The sequence below is a fragment of the Columba livia genome, chromosome 5, assembly GCF_036013475.1.
Source record: "Columba livia isolate bColLiv1 breed racing homer chromosome 5, bColLiv1.pat.W.v2, whole genome shotgun sequence".
Classification (NCBI taxonomy): domain Eukaryota; kingdom Metazoa; phylum Chordata; class Aves; order Columbiformes; family Columbidae; genus Columba; species Columba livia.
Genome location: NC_088606.1, coordinates 37977015 through 37996997, shown reverse-complemented (window position 1 = coordinate 37996997; position 19983 = coordinate 37977015). Strand labels below are relative to the sequence as shown.

The window sequence follows — 19983 nt, the reverse complement described above, 5'->3', positions numbered from 1 at the left end:
GATGAATTTACCGCAGTGGATTTTATAATTGACTCTCGCATCCAGGTCAGATGGGAGTGTTTGCTGGCAAGATATGGCAGAGCCGCGCGGACCTAAGACGAGTGCAGAGTAGCTCCAGGACGGAAGAAACTCCAGACCTTGCTGCTGCCAGAAGTGAAACTACTCGCCCTGCCCGGTCGCTCTGTCCCTTCCCCGCCCTCCCACCGTGTGCCATGCAGAAATGCATCCAGCCAGCAGAGGACGGGGTAGGTTCCCCGGCTGTCAGTCAGTAGGGGCTGCCCGACTCGGGACGAGCGGATCCCAGAATAAGGACTGACCCTGTCGGAGAGCAGAGCACGCATACCTGGGGGTGCCCAGCCCCGGCCCTGCACCGTGCCTGGACGCATCGCCTCCTCGGCATCTTCCTCCCGGCGCTGGGAAATCCCGCGCTACCTCCCGCGGAGAACTGCCCACTAACTTGGGCGCCGACGCCAGGTCTGCCTGCAGGGCTGTGGGCAGCATGGGCGTTACGGCATCCCGCCTCTGCCCCGGGGGCAGCCAGCCGCTTCCTCTTCCCCCTCTCACCGCCGAGCCCCGCGCTGGAGCCCCTCTGGCACAGCCTCTTCGCGATGTCCTGCCAGAGCCGGAGAGCCCTTCCCGCAGCGCCTGAGCACCGCGGCGGCTCCCGGCGGCCGAGCCCCAGCCCCGTGGACGGCTCCAGGCGAGCCGAGCCGCAGAACCGCGGACAGCTCCCGGCTGCCGGCTGTGCGAGCCCCAGGTGCCGGTGGTTCGAGAAGCAGAACCGCGGACAGCTCCCGGCTGCCGGCCGTGCGAGCCCCGGGGACGGCTCCCGGCTGCCGGCGGGCCCGGGCCGGGCGCGGGGTGCCGGGTGCCGCCGGGCTCTACCCGCGGAAGGGACACCGGCGCCCCGTTCCAGACCTGCTTCGTTCCTTGGTGTCCCGGTTTATTGCGTGTTGCGGGCAGCCCTCTGCTGTAGCAGCACGCCGCTCTGCCGAGGAGGACGCTGAGAGAACACCCCCCCCACCACGACCACCCGCCTCTCTCACGGAGCCAGAAGAGTGCTTATCTCTGGGCTTGGAGTCTGTCTTCTGTGGATCGGGATTTACAAGACTGGACGGTGCCTGGTTACAGTGGTGTGTGTCTACAGACCCCGAGGTGCACTACAGAGTTAGAAAGAAACGTTGGATCTATCACGCAGTGGAGGGGTAAAATAAATCCTGTACAACCAGCAAACCCAGCCCAAGCCTTCCTGCCTCCCTGCAACCAACTTTACTCCCCCCAACCGCGAGAATTCCCTCCTCTCCTCCTCCCTCCACACTTCTTCCTCCGGAGACTGTAGGATGAGGCATTTCCTTCTATCTGGCTCAGGGTAAAAGCATACCCTGGGGGCAGCAACACACATCTGGCAGGGACTGAAGCGTTTTAATCCAGCCTCTACTGCAATCAACAATGGCAAATGAACCAGTGATTTTGAATGTTTATGACATGGTGAGTATGAAACAGTACTGATGCGGGGGGGGTGGAGGGGGAGGAAGGGGAGTGGGACCAGGTGGGAGTTGGTGCTTTGAGGCAGGCATTGCACGAAGAGGAGCCAGGCACTGATCCCCAGAGAGGCTGATCCCCACCCCCTCCCAAACTCTTCATCCAAGCATGTCATGTTCTGGCTGTCAGAGATTATGCTGACCCTGGCCTTTGAAACGTTTAGCATATTGAGCTGGATTACAGGTAGAGCTGTGCCCGATTTTCTGCAGGATGTTTCAGGAGCAGGACTGGGTGAGGAGAGGACTTTTTAATTTCCAATGTCCCAGTTAAGGAAGGAGATGTGATCACCCCTCTCTTTGTTGGAGCTAATTGTCCTTTAATTTTGTGTGAGTAAGCACTGCCAGGCTGTGGGGAAGGGGTCAGGATTTCATCCATGGAGGAGAAGCAACTGTAGAATTGCAGTAAGCACATAGTTTCTAGGTCAGTAATCTGGATCAGTTCCTCTTATGAATAAGATTGTAGTTAATTATTTTCTCTGAAGGTTAATTGCAATGACAGGAGTAAGAAATTGTCTGAACTGGTGAAGTTTCAGCAGAGGGAGGAGTGCAGGGACATGCTCCTTGGCAATGTTTCCTGAAAGTTAATGGTGTAGCAAGTAGCTTTCCTTGCCCTCTTCTTGCAAGGGGGAATGTGAATGGGAATTATCTGTGCTAGAAAATCAGAAGATGCAAATCCTAGCCTTGGCACGAGCCCCCAGAGAGAAGATGGCTTGGCAAAACTTGTTTGCTTTCTGGTCCAAAAGAAGTTTAGGAGTTTAGGTTCAGACAAGTGACATTTTGATGATGATGTACTTTCCTTCCATTTTTTGTTTATAAAGTCATTATTAAAAAAAAAAAAAAAAGGTTTTCAGGTCTTCCAAAAATTTAGTGAACTTTGCTGGGAAAAATATAAACGTATGGGGCCCAGGTGCTGGCTGAGCTCTAAACATGTAGCTCAAACCTTTAAGATTATGGCACACATTTGTTTTTTGTCATCAGGCAGTGACAAATTTCAACAGAAAGCCCACAGAATAGTGTGGGTTTCCCTGTTGGGGGAATCCAGAGAATAGACACCAAAGAGATTAGTAGTGGGTTGCTGTAAATGTCAAACACACAAGAGTTTCTCATTAATACTTTGAGAAAGATAAAGGGGTTGTGTTTATTAGAGCCACTGTCTTCCTTGCAATTTTTTTAGTTTGTTCTGCAGCAAGTTGTGGTCTGAACTTTGCTCTCTCAGCCACCGTTGAGCTGTCCCAAATCAGCGAATATTTTGCTATTGAGCTGAAGAGATCTGGATACTGGATGGACATGGTCTTTGCCTTTTTTGTGTGTGTGATTGACACCAAAGATGAATCCCAAAGGAATTATAGGAGAAGGGACTTGTTTTTCACGATCACTGTGTTCTGAGATGGACACCCAGACACAGTGAACTGAATTGAGGTCATCAATTTAATTCAGACTGAGTAATTTTTGCTGCTCAGCAAGCCGTTAAAACCTTAATGTGTGAGTACTAACTCCATGGGTTAACTACTCTGTACACAGGAACCATTCTATTTTCATATAGCATCTGTTTGACTACCACTGAGTCACCTCTAGTTGAAGTCCTACATTATGATTAGCAAGGCTACATGCTTTTCCATTGCTGCTGTGATTTTAACACCATGGAGTTTGGAATGTAGCCATGCAAAATCTGCACTTGGTTACACTATGGTGGGGAATTGCGGGGGAACTGGGAAATGAGCACATTTGCTTGAATGACTGTTGGAAAACTAGCCTCAATGAAAAAAAAGAAAAAAAAAAAGACAGCTGGGTATAACAGTTAACTGTATGTAAAGCTCTTCTTTCTTCAAAAGGAACATGACCCCTGTATGGCATCTGGAAGCACTTACACTGCAGGAAAACTTACCCCTAGGGCAGAAGTTCAATTATGAGCTTTGTGCAGCTATGAAATACCCACTCTGTGTAGTCTTGTGTATTCAAGGATTATAGCCATTTATCCTTTTACCCATTGGATATATACCATGCTTCTTTAGGAAAAAAGTGCTTCTATTTGATGAGGTGTTTTGCACAAATAGAGGAAGCAGGTAGATCTATTTGTAGATTTATTTTATTCGACATAAAGGAATTCAGCAAAAATCACTGAGTATTCCAGGTGTTCAGAATACTGTCATCAAAAGCAAGTTCCTTCACCCCTACCATGCAGGGTGATTATGTCCTTTTAAAATCTGTTGTTAAAGAGTTTGTAGAAACTTGTGCACTTGCAAAACAGACAAGGCAGGAGAACTTTGCTGATCAATGAGGACATTTTAAAGAGTGAATATGCAGGATACTGAACTCTGATTTAAGGTGTAAGTGTAAACACAGAATAGCAACAGAGACAGGGCGTTGATCATGGATGAATCTCTTTCGCGATCTGAACCTGTCTCTCACGTGGACTTACTCTAAGCCAACAGCTGTTTGGAGACCTGCATGAAATAACTGGGTCTATAAAATTTATGACAGAGTTTGCTCTGATCAGTCAGTTATCACTTTGCTTTCAGAGGGATAAATCAAATTCCCCTTCATAGCTTGCAGCTGTCTTCCCTCCACTCCACCTTCATAAGCTGTTTATTGTGCATCAGTTCTTACTTAGATCACAGGGTTGCTTTCTTCAGCCAAGATATCATCCTGTTTCCTTATTGCTTTAAGTCTTTGTGGCTTACTTTAGAATAGTTGACTTTATCACTGTACATTAATAAGTGTTGCCCACTTAAATCAAACAGAAAAGTAACTGCAATTATTGCCTAGGTTTAAATCTTTAGCAAGCAAGCTAAACACATTCCACTAAAAACAATTTGCTTGGCAGGGGTTCAAGTTGGGGGCTCTCATAATATTTTCAAGCTTATTACATATCACATTCATGCTATTAACTTAAAAGCAAAAATATTGATATCACTGCTGTCTCTCTTTTATTACAAATATGATTGTCCTGAATTTCCACTGTCTTTGCAGCTGATAACATACAAAACTGACATTTTGATCTACTGGTATTTTTGCTTACTATTTATGCCAGGGAAATTGAGCCCCTGGGATGTGCTGCAGAGGAGAATGAGAGCCCTGGTCAGCAGGGAGCAATGATGTAGGGTCTGCTTGGATGGGAGGGGTGACTCTTTCTCAGCTTTGTCCCACTGTTATTTCATTGATTCCACTGACATTACCTGTCATCCTCACTAGACTGAATGAGGGGGAAATAAGATTCAAGGCACTGTAGAGGCACTAGCTCTGAGATTTTCCACTGTGACTTCCGGCTTCAGAGAAGTAGCCAGAATGTAATTATTTTAAATTATTCTCCCATATTCTTTCAGTTTTTTATATAATTTAAATAATTTGCCAGCTAAATGGCTGAAGGCCAATGGCTCATGGCAAAGAGTGGCCCTGCACGTAAGTGGTTGGTGTCTCTCTTGCTTCTCTGATCAGTGGGTGATGGTGTCATTGACTTGATTTCTCCATCACACCACTGAGTTGCCCTGACAGGAAAACAAACACAGTAGCATTCTTGTCTCCACAGCAGTGATAAAGGCCTCTGTTTTGTGTTTGTGATATTACAAGGAGAAGCCCATGTTGAATTAGGGGTGGGGTTTTGGTCTGAGGATGTAAAAGCTTATAGTCGTGTGTGCTGTTTCTCGAAGTTCTAGAAACATGAATCTCACTCCTGATTTTTATTGGTGCAGTGGATCAGAGCATCCTGGCAGGCTGCATCTGCACACAGGGCAGCATTTCTGGGGAGGGAGAGAAGGAGGAAGGTGGTGTTACAAACCATAAAGGTTTGTAATGAGTTTATATTCCTTCATGAGAGAGGATAAATAGTTTCAGTCATACCACCAAGAAACACTGACCATGCTCTGTGTCTCAAATCAGCTTGTGGTCTCCCAGCAAAGGCTGATCAGAAGATGATTGTAGCCTGTGAGTAGCCAGGTAGGGAGAAGAGCTCTGATGAGGTTCTTTCCATCTGGCTCTATAAGTGTCTGTCATCTTACAGTTGCTTCTATGTAGAGCCAGGCTTGGGGACTGAGGGCTGGTAGGAGGGTGCTGGTTCAAGAGGGAGAAATTGCAAGAAGCATTTTGGCTATTCTGTCAGTCCCAGAAGGGAGGTAAGTCAGATTTTTGGACAAGCAGTTGTGATGCGGGAACCTATATGTGGGACTCTGCAGCAGACCCTGGGATAGGGTGAAAGTTGAGTTTTGTTTATGTGCTCTGAGAAAAGGATTGTGAGAGAGTCTGTGTGTGAAGAGGACACAACAGGTATCTGTGAGGTAAGGAATAAAGCTAGAGGGTCTTTATGGCCACAGAATAAATGCATAAAACATTAGTACTTTAAGTCAACTTCTCTGATAAAAAATAGTATTATGGAGGTGGAAATTACTTTTCCTTTTGCACTTTTCAGCTGTCATTTTCACCATTTTGCTTTAACATCCATTGCTTGCATGACCTGTGTGTGCCATTGAAAACCAGCACAGATTTACTATCCTAATATCATTTTTGGCTTCCTGTGCAAGTGAAAAAGAGTGAGACTCTTGACCACTATAAATAAATGATTGAGACTGAAGGAATAGAGGTAGTTTGTACCTCTCTCTATCTTCAGTATGTAAGGAGCCTTTGAGCAACAGGATTGCAATCACTTTATTCTGTGATTTTTTTTAAGCAGACTACATCATCTAACATTTTATTGTCTCTCTGGAGGAAAGAATACTGACTAGAAAATTGTCAACATATTTGTGATTGCTGTTAGTAGAGGTCTCAGATGCTCTCAGCTCTGTTAGTCAGAAGAGTGAGAAATCCTATTGTAGGTGGTGGTCCCAACTCTGCATCACTCATTAGTTATTTGTGAGCTACTGTGTGTGGAGAAGTACAGCATCACCTGACCCTGGTATTCCAGGAAACACCATGGAAAGCAAGGGAACTTTTTTGTCAAGTAGGTTGGTAGCTGTGGAGTTTCTTGCTGCAATGAGCTGAAGGGATACAGCAACCTGTGGTCTTAAAAGATTAAGTGATAGTCACTAGCATGTCGTCTTTCTTTTTTCTTCATATTTGGGTCAAACTGAATGAATTCAGCAGAGAGCAAAATGCAAAATATTGCCTTCTGGAGATTTTAATTAAATTCTGGCAACTCGTCATATATATATATATATATATATATATATATATAAAGTTGTTCTGAAACAAAATCACCACTTTTTAAAACATACCAAATGAAGTGTTTTGGCTTTTCCTTAAAATATTTGCCAGTCTTCTCTGGCCAAAACTGTTTGCCAAATCTGAATCATTTCGGTTCTCCAAAACACACTGTTAACTCAAAAGTTTGCCGTGTTCTTGGAAGGGCTTCGTAGGTGTGTAATATTCTTATTTATTCTTTGGTCGCTCTCAAAGCTCATAAGAATTCCCTCTTCAATGAGTAAGACCTGGCTAAGGAAGATCTGGAATGTTTTATCTTCTTCACAGGCTTGTTGTGGGGGTAAGGTCAAAAGTAAATCCTTAAATTCCTGAAGGAAAGGGGGAAGATTTTGGCCTTGGAATTTTACTTTAACACTGACCCTTCGTTTATCCAGAGCTTTATTCATTTTGCTGTCTTCAAACCATAACAAGTACAGCGTGCTGGGTAACAAAACAGAGTGGTGAGATAGCAGGTGCCTGGTGTCTCATAGTGGGTTTCCCCGCAGTGTGATAACATGTCCTACCTAAGTGCTAAACTTTGTTTCTAAGGTAGTTGAACATAGTGACATAGTGCTAATCACAAGCAATAATGTGAGGGATCAGGTTGATCTTGGATGCTTGTTTTCTGTGCCTTCCTAGAGCTTTTAGTTGGCCTTCTGTGCTGTTTGGTTTGGTGTGTTTTCTGTTTGTGTTTTTGTTTTGTTTTGTTTTTGGTTTTTTGATTGAGTTTAGACTGTTAAACTATGTTTATGCTGCATAATAGGTCTGGGGTTCATAATCACTCAGGTAAAGTAATGGTCCCACTGCAAAATCTGTAACAGTAGTATCATACTATGATACTTGTTATTGTGGGCCCAAAAATGCTCTGGGAAGACTCCTGGTTAGAGGCCAAAGTTAGAGACCAGTTAGACCAGTGCTGCGAATGAGACAGGGTGCAGAGAAGGCTGCTCTCAGTGTGTGTCAGCAGAGTCCTGAGCCCAAGAGATGAGAGGGCTATCTAGTCTGCTTCACTTTTCTTGGTTGCAGCAGTTCCCAGTGCAAATGTTCTTGACTTAGAAACAATAATAATACATTTTAAAAATGTGTATGGAATATTTGATAGCAGTATATCAGAGTTTTCAAATAAATCAGGCTGAGCAGCCTGGCAGTGCATGCAGGAGAGGAAAACTTGCTTTGTTTCTGCTTTTCTTTTCCTCCTAGTCTGCATCAGTTTTATTTGAGTGACAACAGGCTGATCTCAGGCAGGTCAGTCACAGCCTTGCCCTGCTTGAACTTGGCAGCAGAGGGAAAAGGAAAGCAGCCTGGTGATGCAGAGCACTGTGTCATAGTTAGTGCCTGGTTCAGGCCTGTGACAAAATGAGGAAATGCAACTAGACATCACTTCTCTCATATCTTTGGAGAGAGAAAATCAATTGGAGGAAGAAAAGATATAAGAACTAATACACTGAGCTGCAGCTGAGTTCATTTCTTCAAGAAGAAGGAATCCAAACATGGCATCAGATACTAAACCAATGAAGAAGCTAAAGAGTAAGTGGCATGGCCTGGGTTAATAAGTCCAGTTATGAAGTGTACCCATTTATGCATAATAAATGGATTTTTGTTGTCTTAGCAACAGCCTGGAGATGTATTATCCGTCAGGGGAACAGTCTGTTTTGATAATGTCAGGGTGACAAGCTGGCTACCTGTCCATGTTACTGCTGATCTTCTCCAGCACTGCAGTTCTTTAGCTCACTGCCCTGTGCTTATGCATGAGGGATGTTCAGAGCTGTCGGCTGTGCACAGGGCATTGCTGTCTCCAGCTGCAGCATCCATCCCGTCAGCAAGCTCATTGAACCTGTGCTCTGTTGCCCAGTGGACTGACTTGAACTGACCCATCCACGGCAATGTGGGAGTTCTCGATTCTGCTAGTCCTCCGTGTGTTAGGAAAACTGTTCCACAACATGCTGTGCTTTACACCAGCAAATACAGTAAACCCTTATGAGTGAGGAGAACCTAGGAAAGCAAATGCAGTGTTAAAAATGTGTGAACTCTGCTGCTGGAGCAAAGCTTCACAGGTCCTGTTACTAGCCCAGTTATCACATCAGTGATCTTGGGTTTGGTCCTGCAGATAACAATATTAATTAGAGTCTCTAAAGTACTCTCTACAGGGCAGCCTGAAGTCCTGCAGAGTCAGGAGTCTTATGGGCAGGATTTCAGGTGTAAGCCCAGAGGCTTAAGGTAAGGTCAGGTCTAACCTGCAGCTACAGAAAACTTTTGCTGCTACTGGAAGTTGTCATTGAACCCCATCTACAGGTAAAGTCACAATCCCCTGGCCTGTCTCTGAGCAGCTCTGAGAAAAATGATGTTTCCTTTTGAAACCATATGGAAGCTGTTTTCCAGTGAATTTTCTCTGATGCTTTTGGGGTTTCCTCAAACAAGAAGGCAGACTCCTTTTAGAACATGACACTTCTGTCAGCAAGATTTAGCCTCTGGCTCTTTAGGCTGTCAAAGTTCCTAATGTCACTTCACTATTCTTTAAAACAAACAAACAAAACCCAAAACCGAACAAAACCCTCTTAGTATTGATGGAAGATGATGTGTTGACAATACTGAAGACTGTCACTCTCCTACCAAATAAATTTATGCTGTGGTAGCAAAGCAAGATCCCTCTGCCTTTGTAATTCCTTCCTGATTTATAGGTTGAGCAGCTGTGGTGTCGTGGCTCAGCTGGTCATCCAGCTTCCTATGGAGGCAGCCTGCAGGGACCAGTTATGCAGGTGGTGGGAGCTTCTGCTGTAGGGAGCTGAGCACTAGTGATGGGAATGGTGTTGCTAAGTTGGAACAGCTGTCAGATCCATTTCTAAGTGTTGTGATGGGCAGGTATATAGTTGTTGTGCATTAGTTGTTGTGCATTAGTGCAATGGACTGGATTTAAATGTATGTCCTACGCCCAAAAGCTATGTTAAGTGACCTGGGTTGCCCTTGTTCTAATTCTCTGTTTGTTTCAGTCTTTTTTGTTCCTGTCATTATGCCAAGATGACGTAGCTGAAGCTGGGGAGGGAGGCAGAGAACAATCAATACATAAAATCTATATTTCTACTGGGGAAGAGAAGAAGCAAAATTCACAAGTCTGATGATTCTTTCTTTAGCAAATTGACTCAAACTGTTAGGAAAGAAAAAAATTTTTGATACCATTCTAGATAAACACTGGATGTTCTTGAGTATGAAAGATCAAGAGGAGTTAAAGCAGATATCTCCTTACTTCAGAGCTTTATCTAATCAGCATGTGAGTCTGTGAGACTTTTCCTCTCAGAGCAAAATATGGGGCTATGTCCTGAGAGTGGAAAATTGTTTTAATTGGTAACTTAGTTTTTCAGCAATTAATCTTAAGGTGTCTGGAAAAGCAATGATAAGAAGAAATACTTTGGCTTACAAATTATCTGTGATAGATACAAATGCTTATCTGCAGAAGCAAGTGTAAGATGCTAGAAATGCTGAAAGCATTTCAGCCTGTTTAGTAAGTGCTTCCATCATATGGGTCAACACGAGTCGAATGCCATGTGACTATCGATAGATCCACATCTCTGAGACATGGAGGACATGGTGCAGTGTGAGCTCTGTCAATAACACAGTTTGCCAAACCTTCAACCATGGACCTATTACTGTGCTTTCCATGCAGTCTTACTTCAACCCACAAGGAACTGTCAACCTCTTTGCTGTTCTCTTCAATATCTTCTGCTAGTGATTAATTTGTACTGAATACTGATAGAAGGAAAAAAGCTTCCTAGATGCTGATTGCTGCCTCGTGATTTAGAGTGCATGAGGAGCCCAGTGTTGCTTTTTAGAGTGAATTATAGGCTTTGCCATAGGTTAGCTTTCCCTAGGTACATGGTGTACTTCTAGACATAAGTTCTCGGCTCATCTGTGTATGTTACTCAGTTTGGGATTACTTGGAGCAGATGATTTTGTAATTGCTCTGTATTTGTAATTTTCCCCTGCTCTGGGTTAGCCTGGTGAGTGTGAGAAGTGACAGAAAGAGAGGACCAAGAGGTTTAGCATGTGACAAATCTGATAAGTCATTACCTCTGTCATTAACCCGCACTTTTAGGCAGCACTTGGGGAAGAGACTCAGCAGGTTTCTTCCAGTTGCTTAAGAAGAGGCCTAGGCTGTACGTATTTCCAGGCAGGTCTGAGGTGCTTTCTTAGCACATTGCTTATCTAGAAAATGAAAAGCTTCATTCAGCTGCTGAAGAACAGACACCAAGGGCAGTTTTAGGATATCCATCTGACCTCTGGCTTCCTCTCAGGGAAGGTCCAGGTCTCTTCCCTCATAGATCCTGTTTCATAGCTATCAACTTTGTGGAGATGTCTTGAATATTTTAGGGCATTTGAGATGGCATGACATGCCCAGAGGTTATGACATGAGTGGTACTTATGTGCTAGGGGAGGATCAGTAGTAGTTCTGCGTTTGACTTCTACCATCTAGTGTGCTGATGCATTTGGAGTGACAGAGACCTGGTTAAAATCCCTGAGGGACTCGAACACAACTGCCCCATCATGCAAGTCTGCCAAAGAAGCAGACAGCGAGAAACTCTGGAGTTGGTTGTTCTGGGCCTCTTGTGTCAAAGCATTTAGTTTGTGTTTAAAATACGTATCAGAAGAGTAGATGTTCCCAGTGGATCCTAGCTGTTCCAGCAAGCTGTCCAGGCTAGAGCCAGGCTATATATTCACACTTGTTCTCTGGCCCACTGAAAGTGTATTTTGCATGAAAGGAATCTTTTCCTTACTTTATATGAAAGAAAACTGCTTCACCACAGAGGACTGAGAAGGCCTCATTCCAGGTAGACTATGAAAGGGTGACCAGGCTGCTTCCCTCTGAGGCAGGTGGAAAGCCAAATCCCCTCTGGCAGGCTGAGGTGGTTAGAAAGTTGGCCTGTGCTGTCCTGGAGAAGCATCTGGACTCCTGGTTATCAAGTACAAGCAGAAAGAACTTGCTCTTCCTGGTAAGCAGAGGCCAGTGTAGCTCTTCCCTCCTCCTATTGATTTGTTTCTATTCAGGGCATTTTTAGACAGATGTCAGGCTTTTGTTGCCCTGAGAAGATCTCTTCTGCCTTCTCCTCCTTAGCTGGCTAACTAACCTGGAGAGTCAATTCTTTGGGCAGCTGTTTTTCTGAGTCTGTCCCAGCACTAAGAATACATAGGTTAGTGCATCTTTAGAGTATGCCTATGTTGGAGGCATTGTGGAAAGGCAGTACTAGAGGTTTCCAAATCTGCGCAGACCAGAGCTAAAAATGCATGTCCTGAGCTGAAATCCACCCACCATCTGTCTCCAGTTCTGACATTCATTGTTCTTGATTGCAGTGCCATTTGCTGTGCCCTTGTTCATGCTAATTTTTATGGATGCTTGTTATCCAAGGCAGCTGCCTGTCTTCTCTTTGGCAGTTGTTTGGGATGTGGAATAGACCTCTTCTGTTTTCTGCTGCTGGAGTACTGTGCCTCTTGTGCTTGCTACTGCAAGAATATTGGGGGCCAATGCATTGAGGAACAGGTTGTACTGAACTGAAACAGAACAGATTCATGCCAGTGTAAGCCAAGAAGAAACAGATCAGAGAGAAAGGGGCAAACTCAACGGGTCCATTTCAAGCTCAGGTGTTTTTGGGAAGAGAAGAAAGGAAGTGCTACAAATCCTGTCTTCCCCTGTGTATCTCATAAGCAAAAGAGAGCTGTGACTTCTGCTAAGCAAAAGCCTCTGGAAGGATAAACAAATGTAAACCATGTGGATCCATGCAAATTTTGCTGGGTTTTATTGTCTGGGCTAAATTCTGTCTCCTTCCTTGGACAGAGTGCTGCTGGCAGGAGATGCTCTGCATCTTGGTAGCCAGAGGCCTTGGCAAAGCCAGTCAAGCAGGCGGGACACCCCATGTGGGGCAAGGGAGGACAGAAAGGAGATGGTCTCAGCACCCTGTTAATTGGATTGGTCACATGTCCCCCTGGCTGCTGAGCATACTCTCCTGTCCTGTAAATTCAGGCAGAGCTAATGGGAGGGAACACTTCTACTGAGAGTCAAGAGAAAAGGTGTATGGGGAGGGTGAGACTCCTTCTCTCTTTCACAATCCTCAACTCCACAGAACCAAATAGAACTTGAACTTTTTCAACAGTCTTTAAAACATCCTCTACTTCTGAGAGAAAGGCAAGGAAGCAGGAAGCAAGTTGGAGTAAAAGTGACATTCTATCTTCCTCTTTCATCCCTGCAGTAAAGTTTTGCTAGTAGGCTGTGGCTTTTTAAGTGCTGTTTGTAAATGGTATTGAAATGCTTCAAGGATTCCCTTTGTCATGTGTAATTACTTTGAGACATGCAGTTCGGTGCCTATTGCAGCTGCTGTTTTAGATAATCCTGATATAGTTAAAGCTGCTGCTGGATCAAACAAATTTATGCAGATGGAGATTTTAAAGTCGTCGTAAAAAAACATTTTATAGTTTCTAACATGTCAGGTGCTTAACAATCCTGTACTTGGAACCTCTGAACTCGAATTCTACTTCTCATACCCACAGGACTTCGAAGCATGTTTCCAGCCAGCTGTCTGTTACCTCTCATGAGGTTTCAGAGGTGCCTCATTTAAGCTGATATTAAGTCTATTAAATACACGAATGCAGCTTCTAATGATGCATCTCATTTAGGTGAGCTGTCATCAGGAACTGGCAAGGATCATTGCTGCTCTGGTCCCCAAGTGACTAAGGCAGTAAAAGCCACCTGGAGAAGTGCAGGATAATACCTTCTTCTGTATTGGGAGACAAAAGGCAAAGTACCTCAAAAAGGCTGCTGACTTCCAGGGACACACAAACCTTGTCACCTTCTCGCCCTACCACCTTCCATCCCTCCCTCCTGCAAAGTGCAGCCTCAGCTCCCAGAGCTTGCAGAGGGGAGGCATCTGTCCTTGGGCATTTGGTGTCTCCAGCCATTTAATTATTAATCATCACAATATCCCTTACATCAAGCATCTGTACTACCCATGAAGCATGGAGAACTGTTTTGTCAGTTGAGTCATACAGGTTTTAGTTCCCTGCCACTCATTATTTGTGAAGTTGTTGTTCTGTAAAAGAACTTAAGCATTCAGAAGTGATAATTATCTCATTTTAACCCCTACACCAGATGACCTGCTGCTAGCAGGGGCAATGAAGGCGTGAACTGGGAAACCAAAAGAGAAAGTTAAGCTTGCATCATGGATCCTGCGACAGTACTGGTGCTGCACCATTGGGTATGTTCAGAATGGCAATGCTACTGCAGTGTAGGTATATTGCCCATTATGAGCATTTACTAGGAAAAACACCTAAGTATTTAGCTCCCCTGAAAGATACCAGGAGGGCTCTTAAATTCTGGGGGGCACAACTAATTTCCTGTGACTCAGCTGGCTGTTTTACCTCCTTTTGGGATGCTCCTGCTTACCATTGCTCGAGAAACAAGGAGATGCATGAGCTTGTGTGGGGCTCTAGGTCTTGCCTGCTCTCTGTATGCAGGTTGTAGGCTAGTCTAAAAGAGTGAGATTGAGCAGAGACAGACCAGAGCGTAGGCAAGAAAGAAGAAGAAAATCACTCAGCTTGTATCAAGGCACTTCTTACTTTTGGGAGTATTCAGACGTGAGAACCTGACCCCCAGCTCCTTCTAGCTGGGACTATTTTAGTGACAATGGACAGTACTGGCACTTCAGTTCTGGTGTAGTTTTGATAACATAAATTGAAGCAGATCTGAAAACAAACTAAAATCCTGGCCATTTTCCACACATCTGTAGAGCAGTTTTTACAAGGAATAAATGTTTCCTTCTGCCTGTCTGCAGAAGCAGCATTTTAAATAGTGTCATACTCTTAGGATCACCTAAATAAAAATATAGGTCCTGAAGCCTCTCTTACCAACATGGCACAAGATACCTTCACTATACTATGTTGTGAAGCCTGCAGTTGGCACTTGTCACAGTGGTAGCTCTCACTAAGCACTGCCAGCCTCTGTGCCCTTTGCAGAAGTTTTCTAGGGTACTCCAAAGGATCTGTCTAGCAAGAGCATATCTCTAATTAAAGTTTCTGAGGCTTACAACTGGAGGCAATATTACACTTTTCTGCCACCATTGAAAATCCTACTGTGGGAAGCCTTGGGTGATGCAGGTAAGTGAATCCATTAAAACAGGATCATACACATGACAACCTGTGGTCTTTAATGTCCCTATGACATGATTAGGTACTGAGGTACTTCTGTGTTCTCCTCCACCCTTCCTTCTATCCCAGGGTGTCTTCATGCAGAGTGAAAGAAATGATGGTGGATTTGACAGGATGCTTTTTTGTCTCAGTAAATTGATGATATTAGATAATAGATCATCACTAATGAGTATGGCTAGGGTCAGGCTCAGTCTTATTTCATTCTCTACTAAGATAGCATGATTGTGAGAGACCAACTCTTATTTAAGTGTAATAATAGATGGAGATAGGGCTTTTTGTGTTTGGTTTTACTTTTTTTTTTCCCCTCATTTCAGTTCAAACATAACATTGTGTTCAATGACACCACAATGTTTTGTGAAAAGTACAAGTGCTTTGAACATGTGGGAATCAAAAAGCTCTAAATAGATTATGTAATGCTGCCAACAAAGTATGTCCTTGGACCCTAGCCGAGAACAACCAAGCCTTCATTTTGAGTAAAGCACTGGATTTTTAGAAAAAAAAATACCAAAACTTTAGTCCTAGATTCCACCTCAGTCGTCCTTCTATAAGAGCAAGTCACTTCAGCCTCTTTGCCTTGGGTTGTCTCACCTGTAGGAAGGGAAAGAGTGCTCCCGTTGGGGTAGGAGGAGATGCTTGGGAGGTTAAAACCCTAACTGCTTTCTGGCAGCTGAGGTGTAACTGCCTGGGTTGCTGTGACTTCCAGAGGACCAGGAGGCAGCAGCAAGGTTTCTGGGTGGTGGGCTGGGTGGCAGCAGCCACATCTTGGTACAGTACCTGCCTGGCCTGAGCCCAGGTGAGCACTTGCCCTGTTGCAGCCTCACGCCTGCTGCCTCGGCAGCTCTCCCTGGCCCTCCTGCCAATCAAGAGGTGGTGGTCTCCCTCCCTTTCCCACCAGAGCCTGCCTGGGGAGGGTGGGGAGGCTCTGCAAGTCCCCACACCTGCCCCTGGCCTTGGCTTTTACTGCCCTTTGACCGCATATGGCAGATGAAGTATTTAGAGGCAGCTGCTATTTCTGTCATTAGCACACAGACTTCCTAGGAGAAAACTGCTGGCTTTGTGACAGCTGAAATCTGATTCAGAGGAAGCTTTTTACTTCAGTATGTACCAAAGCAAGGGGAGGGTGAAGTAAGGGGGAGGGAAAGACAGCACTCAATTTGTTATTCATTTAATCCTGTCAGGAAAGCCCAAGTAACTCGAGATGATGGCGTGCAAATTGCAGACACGCATGCTGCAGCACAGTGGATATTGTTCAAGGGGTTGCGGATGCAGAAGCAGTGGATAAGAAAACACGGCATGCAGCCCCCTTGTGCTGTGTTGCTTCTACCAGGGCACATAAGTTCCTGCTGAGCAGTTCTGGGCTCTGGAGCCTGCTGATGATATTTGCCAGTTTAAAGCAAATTTGAGTATCTCTGTGTTGTGCTGCTCTTGCAGGCACTGTAACAGGAAGGCACCCAAGAGATCTATTTAGCCTCCTCTGCCCCAGTGCATGATCCTTTCTCAGTCTTCTCCAGTGTACTTCCTAGTATGTCTCTGGATAAGGAAAAGGCTGTTATTCCCACTCTGCAGCTGAGGCACTGGCACGCGGAGAGGCTGACTCGTCTGATTCTGGGACATGAGAAAATAGAATGAAGCTGCGTCAGGGGAAGTTCAGATTGGACATTAGGAAAAAGCTCTTAACTGAGAGAGTAGTCGGTCACTGGAACAGGCTCCCCAGGGAAGTGGTTATGGCACCAAGCCTGTCAGAGTTCAAGGAGTATCTGGACGATGCTCTTAGTCCTATGGTTTAGTTTTAGATAGTCCTGTGAGGAGCAGGGAGTTGGGCTCAATGATGCGTGTGTGTTCCTTCCAACTTGACATATTCTATGATTAGGTGCCTTGTTGTTGTGTCATCTCTTGGGTTTTTATGTTGAGTTATGTTCCTCTTCTTCAGCTGTGGCTGCTGAAAATTCTCTGATTTCTTTTTAAGGACCGTGATAGATGTTTCAAAGCAGAGCATTTTTACCTGTGCTCCCCTTTGGTGGAGTTCAGATAGCTTCCAGTGCTGGAGGAACTGTAGGTCTAAGCACTCTCCCAGCCTCGGACTTCTTGAAATTAAATTGCAGGCTTTCTGTTGCTATCATGATTTCCAATTTGAAAGAAAACTCCTAGAATTTCATGTCATACTGTGACACCGACAGGATCAAAGATAGCTGTTCCCAAACCAATTAATTTACAGAGCAGCTCTGGTAATATAATTCAAGAGGCTTTCTGAAAAGATATCTACAAGGCTAGATGAGCCAGAACATGAAGGATTAATGCCCCCCCTTGTTTCCCATGACTCTGTACAAGCCTTGGACTGAGATAGGAAGAGCTAAGAAGAAACAGTCAGTCCTAGTTCGGCCCAATGACTCAACAACAGGATTGTATGAATGTTAATCTACTAAAATTTATCCTCTGCTTTAAAAATAAAAATGGTTACTCTGGGCCAGCCTGAATTCTTTGTGCTGGCCAGTTTACACAGGATACAATGTAATTTGATGGCCAGTGGATTTGAAAATCTCCTTGTGTTTTACTTGGGACGTGTCAAAATAAAATGCTACCTAGGACTTTGAGGGGTTAGGAACACAGTTACATTACACACTAGGGTTACAGGAGGTGATGTGGTTAAACACTGCATGCACATATGTGTACTGGGGACAGCTTGACAGACTACGGGCTTTTGGAAAGAACTAGTCTAGCAAAGGAGGGGAGAAAAAGCATCTGTCAATAAATAGATGGATAAAGATCCTCTGTGCTGCTTTTAAGAAGCACCAATCATCTTTATAACTTTGACAGGTGGCAATGGGGCAGGGAGGGGAGGAGGAGATTCAGAGAATTGTGTGGGTGGTGAAGAAATTAATACTGATGAATTCGAAGAGCAAATCCACAGCAGGCAGAAAGATTTGGATTTCTGCCCTGATGGATATGAATAAATGCAAGAGAATCCCCTTTGCACGCAAGAGCTAATTGGGTAATTACAATGTAATCTCAAAACCTTTGCTTAAACTGTATCCTGAATATCATAGTGTGAGGCAGATTCTCTTCTGGTGGTTCATAAGGCTTGCCCGGAATCTTTCAGATGGGTGTTTGGAATAGGTCCCCCCCTTTATCTTTCCCTCTTCCGGGAAATAAAACGTGTTACTCTCTCTCTTTTTCTTTCCTTTTTTTTTTTCCTTTTTAAAAATATCCCTGTGCTATGATGGGAGAACTAATTTCTAAGGCTTCCTTTCAATGTTTTCATTCTGCTTTGCAAAGAACACCAAAACATAAGAATGGCCAAACTGGTTCAAACCAAGAGTCCATCTAATTCAATATTTTTATTCTTCCCTCAGTGTCTGCTGGAGGGAAGTCTGGAGTCTGCTGCTCCATTACTGGAGATGGAGCAGCATGAGCACACGTGACATTTCCCTATAACACTCTTGCAGCTTCCAAACATTTTCAGCTCCAGGGCTTTTCTGAGCGTAACATCTGTCTCTTTACTAAGCCTTGATGGCTCTTTCTTCTACTTAGTTCTCTTAAACAAATGCAGCATTTTGTATCCACATGCCTTGCCACAGAATTTGCAGGCCTACTACCTAGTGGTGAAAAGCCAAGTTGTTTTGTTTTGGTTTGTTTTTATGGCTTTCTTTTGATAGGTTTTATATCTGACAGAATAGTCAATTCCAATCTGCTTTTCTCATTTCACCTGCAGAGCCCTACTATATCTCTGTGTCTCATGACTGGTTACATCCTTGAAGACATTTTCTGAAGAATGTAATCAAAACCAATTTTGAAATAAGTTAACTGTGTCAACGAGATCATTGATTTTGCCGAAGAATAGCAAGAGGTGGGTGTCATGGGACTTCCCCTCGCAGAAGTCATGTTGACCCTTACCCAAAATATCATATTTATTGTCGTATTGTCATATTGTCGTATTTATTGTTGTATTTGTTATTACCTCTACTAATGAATCCAGTCTAGATGCCAGGCTTGCAGACTTGTAATTCCCTGGCTCTCCCATGGGCCTCTGTTTGAAGATTAGCACTGCAGTTGCTACCTTCTGGTGCTCAGGTCCCAAAGACATTTTACATGAGAGGCTGCCCACATTCATGTAATTCAGCTATTCTGTCCCTGCAGTTCCTCTGGAAACCTTGAGAAAGTGTTGTTCTGCCACTGGGATCCTCCAGGGCCATTTCTGTCTGTATGTATCATACATTCATCCATGTCAACTTTAAACAGAGCTGCTTCTGATTTCCTCTTCCTACTCCTTCTACAACAATGAAAATGAGAGGTTCAGGCATAGGAATCTCACCAGTTTTCTTCTGATGAAAACAAGAAAGCTCTGGTGCAAAGATTTATTTTCTCTACAGCAGCTGTGTCAGGTCTGAGTTCTCCTCTACAGATTTGCTATCACTTGACCCTGCAGACTTTTCTGATATGTTGGAGGAAGTGTTAAAGAAATCGCTAAATGTCACTAGAGAGGCTATCCTTATCTTTTTTAGATATCTATCTAGAAGCAAAAAGCGACAATGTTTTTATCTGCTTTTGAAAGCCCAAGGTCCTGAGACAAGTTGAATGAGGGATGATCAGTAAGAGAGCTCTTTGTCTGCGGTGCTCTCTGGATACCTTGGGGTTTTCCCATCCCTAATTTGTGGGTTCATGTTTTCTAAATCTTTTATGTGACTGCGCTTGAACTAAGGTTTGCGTGCTACAATGCCAAACACATTTTTACACTCCAAGGAAACATAACATCGAGGTGCTTCTAAAAGCTTGGGTGTTCTTAAGGCTTTGTAACTCCAGACTGATTCGTGTTTACTTCAACCATCTTCCAAAGGCTCACTTGTAACATGAAGCATGTTATTGTCCATCCCATCTCTCTGCTGAACATAGCTGTTATTCTTTCTTTAGGAAGGAGCTTTTTTCTTTAGAACTGGCACCAATGCAGTGATTTGGCATCAGGCTGGTCTTGGTCACATTCGCTGTGTTTTGCCATCTGATCAAACAGGTGAAAAAGAGCCTGTGCCTTCCTAGGACTGAGTTGGAAGGGAAAGCAAAGAAGGTATTTGCGAGAATTCGTGCTCAGACCCCAATG

The 19983-nt window shown here is 44.3% G+C and overlaps 1 protein-coding gene across 1 annotated transcript in view; it reads left to right on the top strand.

The window, feature by feature from the left end:
- The first annotated feature begins 852 nt into the window (after nucleotides 1-852).
- Nucleotides 853-19983, top strand: part of LOC102084836 (deubiquitinase DESI2) — a 60344-nt gene continuing 41213 nt past the window's right edge. The window contains exon 1 of the mRNA XM_005502247.4: nucleotides 853-1488. Coding sequence (XP_005502304.1) covers nucleotides 1450-1488 — 39 coding nt within the window. The 5' untranslated portion in view covers nucleotides 853-1449. The remainder of the gene's footprint in view (nucleotides 1489-19983) is intronic.